Here is a 7,359-nt window from a genome sequence, read left to right as displayed (position 1 = left end):
ACACTAATATGTGCATACGATGTGATCATCGAGGGTCCATTATACCATTGATGATTGATTGATGGAAGCAGCGGCTGAAGCGATCAATATAGTGGTACTAATGTACCTGGTCATGACGTCTAGATCGTTGCGTCCGCGCTCGAGGGCTGCTACTGATGGCGGCGACGGCTTTGCTGAGGCGAGCCTATTTTTTCAGGAACCGTGTTGGTCCTGATATTTTTATACATGTATATATCTAGAGTCCTGTGTCCACGTTCAACAGATTCATATGGAATATCAAAGGGAGATGAGCAAAAAAACTGTGTGTATTGTTTGTACCTGACTCGAACGAATGTGGCACAAAAAATTAGGTCGACGAAAGGATTTTTTTAGGTATGTATGTATATTTAAAATGTATACACATTTTTCTCAGTTTTTTTTCATATATAACATGTTATATTTTGAGTTAGCATTTGAAAGATAAATATTTCAAAGACCATTTTAATCTGTTAGGCCTAAAAATTTAGGCCGACGAAAGGATTTTTTAGATATATATGTATGTATATTTAAAACTTATACACATTTTCTCAGGGTTTTTTTCATATATAACATGTTATATTCTGAGGTAGTGTTTTTTTCTCAGGTTTTATTGTCATGTTATATTTTGAGTTAGTGTTTGAAAGATAATTTTTTTTAAAGACCATTTCATATATAACATGTTATATTTTGAGTTAGTGTTTGAAAGATAAATATTTTGAGACCATTTTAATATGTCAGGAAAAAGAAACAAAAAAGTTGAAAAAGATGAGAGAGCCAGGGCTCGGTCCAGCCAATGCGCTATGGGAGTCCTTATGCTACTTTTTGGACACCGCCCGTAGATAAACCAGAGGCGAATGCCGCGAGAAAAAAAAACTGAATCGTTTTTCCTCACTTATAGGTGGCATTGGTGGGTAATATTTAGCAACTTTAGGGGCAAATTAGATGGCGTACCATCAGAAGCAATAGATGCTTTATTATTAGGGACTATGGGCGTGTTGTTGAGAACTAATTCATGGTCGAAGACATGCGGATCAGCACTGTCCTCGTCTTCCTGATGAGCACTGGTCGAACTGTTGCTTCCTCTGTTGTCAGCCACACACACCGCCGTTGTCACCTATGTGTCTACCACGACCCTCCCGCACATTCTTCTCTTCGTCATGGCCAGCCAAGGCGCACCGTCGTCTTCCTGCTCAACCGTCATCTGTGTCACCATGACAGGCGAAGGAATTCAAGGATAAAAGAGTGTTTTTGCTTTGTATGACCCTATCCTGCCCTCGGCCCCATGCGATGGCCGATCACTGATGATCGAAAGACAGACGAGGTTTAGCTTCTCATTATTTCCTTATTTCGCTGATGAGCACGCATGTAACACCAATTGTACTTTTGGCCCCAACAGCTATCCACACCACTCGACCCAACACTCGCCCGCTGAGGCACAACCTGGGGTTAGTGCACGGAGCTCTTCCAAAGGGAGTTGGAGTTTGGCATGCAAGGTGCGTCCAAGCCCCTCACCAGTTCTGTGAGTCACGGCTTACAAAGCAGTCTGGCTTTGAAATTTTCCCCGTTTCCTTCATTGCTTGGGGAAGGGGACTATTTAGGCTCAAGGGAGAGCGAGGATAAGAACGCTATTATCGGGCGTTTACCTGAAGATGAAATCTCATACATATAGCTGAGCAAAAATCGCTATCGGTCTGTTAAGCAAACCCGCATGGCAAAACCCCAAATTACAAAATAGAGCTAACTGCAAGTAAAATCCACCTTTCTCAATGTTACACATGATGAGTTCGAGCAAGCGTGCTGTCAAATCTCAAATTATTCAATGATGCGATCATTCCTTGACCAACCCCAAAACTATAGCGACAAAATTGGCTACAGCAATTTTGGCTTCAAAGAGCGCATTGTTTTTTTTACTTGTCGACGACTTCGATGAGGGTCGTCTCATAATCAGCAGGAGCCTGGAAGCCGTGGAGGTTCATCACGGTGGCGGCAACGTTGGCGAGCCCAGGTGTCTGGATGTCGGAGCGGAATCTCACTCCTGGGTGGAGACCAGGGCCTCCGATAGCAACAGGGACCTGCAAAGTTCGCAGGCAGGTCAAAACCAAGCGATAAATATCGTCACTTAAAACTGGTCTTACAGGAAGAGCATCAAAGGCCATTGCACTTACTGGCTGAAGCGTATGCGAGGTAAGAATCTGGATGCTACCGCTCTTGTCGAGCATCGGCTGGCCAGCTTTGTTCCTCTTAACCATATCCTCTGCGTTTCCATGATCAGCTGTGACAAGATAGATACCACCAACTTGCTCCACAGCATCCAAGACCATCTGTTTTCAAGGGGAACCAATGATACAGATAAGTAAAAGGCAAATGAGGTAGAATTCAGAGAATTTGTCACTGAAACTGTGCCCCAATTCAACTTTCAGGATATAGATCATGTAAACAAAACATTGAAGTTTCTTGTTTGTTCTCACCTTGACAGCTTCATCGGCAGCCTTGCAAGCAACAACTGTAGCTTCAATATCACCAGTGTGACCAACCATGTCACCGTTTGGCAGGTTAATACGCACCTACAAGCATATAACATGTTATGTAAATTTAAGGGGGCAAACCAAGGATGTCGCGTGTTACACCTTTCCAAATTCCTTACCTGGTCAAACTTCCCACTGAGGATAGCATCCCGAGTTCTCTCAGCAATTTCAAGTGCCTTCATTTTGGGCTGCTCATTGAATGTGATACCACTGTCACTGGGAATTTCTACATACTCTTCCCTGGTCTCGTCAAAGTATCCCGAACGGTTTCCATTCCAGAAAAATGTGACATGGCCAAACTTCACTGTCTCACTGTTATGAACAAATAAAAAGAACTCATAAATACAAATGTGCAGAAACATAGGATAAATTTCGAAGCACAGAACAAACTTTAGACCTCAAAACAACTGAAATAACGGTTTGCAAAAATAATAATTCCCTCACAATTATGAGAATAGGGGAGTCATAAGGTCAATAAACGCTGAATGGACTTTCAGAAAAAAGTACTCAAATGTAGATAATTTCAATTACGGACCCTGTAGTTAAGCTTTGCCCCCAGACAAACTATACTAATAGGTTCCAGAAAGTAAAACAAACCAAAGAAATCACTTTCCTATTTTGGTGATTGATATATGATTGGCAACAAATATAAAGCTTTGCATCTGACTTGTGTATTCACATTTTACACAGTACTTGACCCACATTTGTTTTCAATGGGAGTATGCTAACCTCACATAAGTAATGTTCCATGTAATCAAACACCCGAGTCATGACTAACTAATGACCAGAAATTATAGTATAGAGATGAACATGAAGAACCAAGTGCCTTAGCATTGGAACAAATAGAATGGAAAACTAGGTACTTGCCTGCAAGCGAAGGTGCGGACACCATTCTTCACCAAGTATTCACCAGATGTCCTCTCAATCAAAGGTGGGGAAACAAGGTACTTGCTTGGAAGCTTCAACTCACCATCATATTGAAGCATCCCAGCGTACTTAATTTTTGGTACACGAACACGGTCAAATTTATCAAAATCAGGAAACTCGAGTGCTTTCGCAAGCATAACCATGCGATCAGCTCTGAAATTGAAAGTCACGACTGCATCACCGTCTACTATAGGACCAACCGATTTGCCACTCTCATCAACTATCACAAAGGGGGGCAAATACTGATCATTGGCCTTGGGCTCTGCTCTTAGAGTCTTCACAGCTTCAAGTGCATTTTGGAATTTGTGTGGTGCTTCTCCAAGCACCTGGGCATCCCACCCACGCTTGACCACACTCCAGTCATTCTGCAATGCATCAAAATACATGACTTAATTTCACCAGGAAAATGTGTATTTTTCCAACTAAAATATAACACAAAATTGCACCTCACAAAGCTAAACTATAAAATGAGAGTATACCTCGTAGCGGTCCATGGTAACATACATCCTTCCACCACCAGATGCAATCCGTGCATCAACACCCTGCTCACGAAGCTGAGCAAGATCGTTCTCAATTGTCTCTACGAAACCAACACTACTGCCATCCAAAACATCACGCCCATCAGTAAGAATGTGAAGGCGAATTCTTTTTGCTCCCCTCTCACTGGCACCTTTCACAATCAACTGAAAATAAAGTGAAACAAAACAGAGCAATTTAATATTTGACAAATCATCACAAGACCGTCTGGCGTTCATCACAATGATTGCTAAGCTAACCTGCACTTGGTCTAGCCGGGAGTGAACGCCTCCATCACTCAACAAACCAATAAGGTGCAGAGTACCCTTATCAAAAGATTCCTTGATGTAATTGAACCCCTCGTCTTCCCAAATCTTCCCGGAAGCAAGAGCAGCATCAACAAGCTTCGCACTATAGAAATTAAGTATATAATGTAACTTAATTAGCTTTGTTGAAAACAAAATGTGAAAGAAGCATACAAGTGAAACAGAATATAATGGGACAATAGTAATTGATAAAGTCTAGCACATGGTTATGCAAACGACTCAAACAGTCAGACAGCAAACTATGTAACATAACTAAAGCAAAAAAACTAATAAGCATCCACAAGACATGGTTCCTAGCAGAGTTACAAACAATATTGACGACGATGCAAAACTAGAAGACCATATTGATACTATCAAGAATCCAGCTGAAGTCAGGTGTCCTTTTTCACTACTGTATCAGAACTTGTAACAAAAAATTGCACTGCTCGGTACTAACAGCGGAGAATACATATTTCAAAGGGGGAAAAACACATACCCTTGAGCAAAGATTCGGCCAGCTCCAAGAGCATTGTGGCCAACTTCACTGTTGCCCATGTCGTCGTCACTTGGGAGACCAACGGCAGTTCCATGAGCCTTCACTAGTCTCCACTTCTCAGGAGCACCCTAAAACGGAGTTAAGCTTAGTAATTGCTCATCTCAAGCAAAGTTATGCGGTAAAAATTTAGCATGCAAAAAACTACAGTACATTCGAACAAGTTCAGGTTGGATGCAACATATGAATTACGGTAGTAATGTAAACAAACATTGTATCGAGACTCGAGAATTACAGTGTGCACTAGCTACGATTGCACCATATTGACACTATTTTTTATAGTGAAGGGTCCAACATTCACATCAGATTCATCATCATGCTCAAACCAGAGCAACAACTGCAATCAGGATGCTTAATCTACAGCGGGAGTGAGTATGTGACTTAACCACATTAAATCCGACAAAAGGATGCATGCAACCATAATCACATTAAATAGATGAAGGTAATATGTGCAGCTGGGCACAGGTGCGGGTAACCTACATTCTTGAGCGAATCCATGACGGGCGTCTGGGCGACATGGATGCAGTTGTACTGGTCGGGGCTGGCCTCGCCCCATCCGTCGAGCACGACGACGGCCACCGTCTTCCCCTTGGGGAGCGTGGGGTGGTCGGGGAGCGTCCAATTCGTGGTCGCCATCTCCTGCAAAATCAATCAAGCAAACCACCGCACACAAAATCAGGTCACGTGCAGCGAATCCAGGCAGATCTGCGCTAGGCGTCATTAACCGCGCTAAATCACCAGATCGGGACGCGTATCTCGACCGAAATCGATCCCATTAGCACGAATTAAAGCGCCAAGAGCACGAATTAAAGCGTAACAACCCCCTATAACTAATCAAACGACAAAGGCTGTATTTTTCTTCCTCTAAAATTCAGATTCGATGAATAGGACCTGGGCTGTCAGATCCGGCGATTGATCGGAGGAAACTAAAAGGCAAATTTCGGCGAGCTTACGAACGGGGGAGGGGCGTCGTCGAGATCGAGAGGGGCTGTTCTCACCTTTGCTTTTTTTTCTTCGTGTGGTTTGCGGAACAAGAAGAACTTTTGGGAGAGCGGAGTGGCGGAGGATAATAGGCGAAGGCGGGGCGGCCGCGGTATTAATAAGGGGGAGGGACGGGCCACGGAGCCGTGGGGTGCGAATAATTTTAGGGTGTTGGCCAAGAAGATCGTCGGACGGCCCGATCGGCTCTGGGGGCGTCGGGTCGGGCCATCGGACGGCTGAGGAGGTGTCACCGGTCTCTTCGCCTGATTTGGTAGATGCGGTGCGCGCGACGAGATCCGTCCGCCAGTTTTATATTGGACGGTCCTGATGGGGCCGGCTGTCGCGGAGACATGTGGCTGTCACGCCGTCACGAGTCCTAGGCTCTCCACGTCAGATCGCAGGCCTCCTCTTTCTATTACTTTTGATTTTGAAAACTCATCAGGCGTGACGGCGTGCGTGAGCGTGAGGCCGTGAGTTGGATATTCTCTTTGGATGCCGTTTTCAAAATCGAATTCCCATGCTATTTTAAAATGTTTCTCCGCAAGAAAAAATGATTTATTTTTCTGTATTGTTTCTCCAACGGGGGAAGGAGAACCGGGTTCTTTCGTGCTAATAGCCGACCACCTGTGCGATCCCTCGAAAGGACCACCCGGTTGAGCTACGTGCAAGCTTTCTCCGTGATGCGGCGTGGAAAACAGCGTGTTTACAGGACAAGTTTTTGAATCCATGGTGCTGGCCGTGGGCGGCGGAAATTAGGCAAGTCGGAGTTGGCCGGCCGCCGGGGGTCAAGAAAGAGGACTCGCGTCGCTCTCACGCACATGGGTTGGTTGGTCGCTGCACAACAAAACAGTTCGGTCGCTCTTGCGGCCCCGGCGTCCTGGGGCCCGGAAAATCCAGCGACAACCCGTCGATGCGCCCAAAGGCCGGACTCCCTCGCTTTCTCACCGCTCGCGGAACAGATTTCTTCTTCGCGCCAGATTATTAAGAGATGTCAGATCTGTCTTCAAGCTCGGCCGCGGCCGTGAGCGACATGGAGGCGATGATGAAGGAACTTGGTGTGAAGAAAGACGAATTAGAAAATGTGGTGATCGAAGCAGATGAACTTCCTGAGGAGGCTACAAGATGGATGGCTTTAGCTCGCGTCCATACGGATAAATCATATATCCAGTACTGGTTCTTCCGCAATATGCGCGGCATGGGATCTCGCGTAAGAGGTGAATTTTCGCCCGTTGGAAGAAAACCTCTACACCCTTTCAGTTCTCATGCCTAGGTGACTGGGAACGTGTGATGGAGGGGCCTTGGACCTTCAAGGGGGAAAATGTGGTAATCGCATCATATGATGGCTTCACAAAACCATCCATGATAGAGATGAACAAGGTGGAGATATGGATCCAAATCCATGATCTGCCGAAAGGGTACTTCTGCAAGATAAAATCGCTGTCCTCGACAGCGGGAGAGTTTATTTTTGCCAAGTCAAAATCTCAAGACTTTGAAGGTAACTTTTTCAGAGTCCGCATAAGAATAGATGTTGACA

The 7,359-nt window shown here is 44.8% G+C and overlaps 1 protein-coding gene across 2 annotated transcripts; it reads right to left on the bottom strand.

Moving 5' to 3' along the window:
• Window positions 1-1,742: 1,742 nt before the first annotated feature.
• LOC543487 (2,3-bisphosphoglycerate-independent phosphoglycerate mutase) lies at window positions 1,743-6,085 on the bottom strand. 2 transcript variants are annotated; one of them, XM_044485916.1, is made up of 10 exons: window positions 5,843-6,085; window positions 5,325-5,483; window positions 4,788-4,915; window positions 4,247-4,397; window positions 3,950-4,153; window positions 3,411-3,835; window positions 2,663-2,855; window positions 2,487-2,582; window positions 2,184-2,339; window positions 1,743-2,090 (listed from the first exon to the last, which is right to left on the bottom strand). In XM_044485916.1, exons 2-10 carry the CDS (start codon window positions 5,478-5,480, stop codon window positions 1,926-1,928), a joined length of 1,674 nt encoding a protein of 557 aa, XP_044341851.1. In that variant the 5' UTR covers window positions 5,481-5,483; window positions 5,843-6,085; the 3' UTR covers window positions 1,743-1,925. The 2 variants fall into 2 exon arrangements, with proteins under 2 accessions (XP_044341851.1, XP_044341852.1); XM_044485917.1 differs by lacking the exon at window positions 5,843-6,085 and adding an exon at window positions 5,798-5,817.
• Window positions 6,086-7,359: the final 1,274 nt, after the last annotated feature.

This window comes from Triticum aestivum, chromosome 3A (assembly GCF_018294505.1).
Source record: "Triticum aestivum cultivar Chinese Spring chromosome 3A, IWGSC CS RefSeq v2.1, whole genome shotgun sequence".
In the NCBI taxonomy this organism is placed as follows: domain Eukaryota; kingdom Viridiplantae; phylum Streptophyta; class Magnoliopsida; order Poales; family Poaceae; genus Triticum; species Triticum aestivum.
The sequence above is the reverse complement of the archived record's forward strand: the minus strand, read 5'-3'. Positions and strand labels throughout refer to the sequence as shown.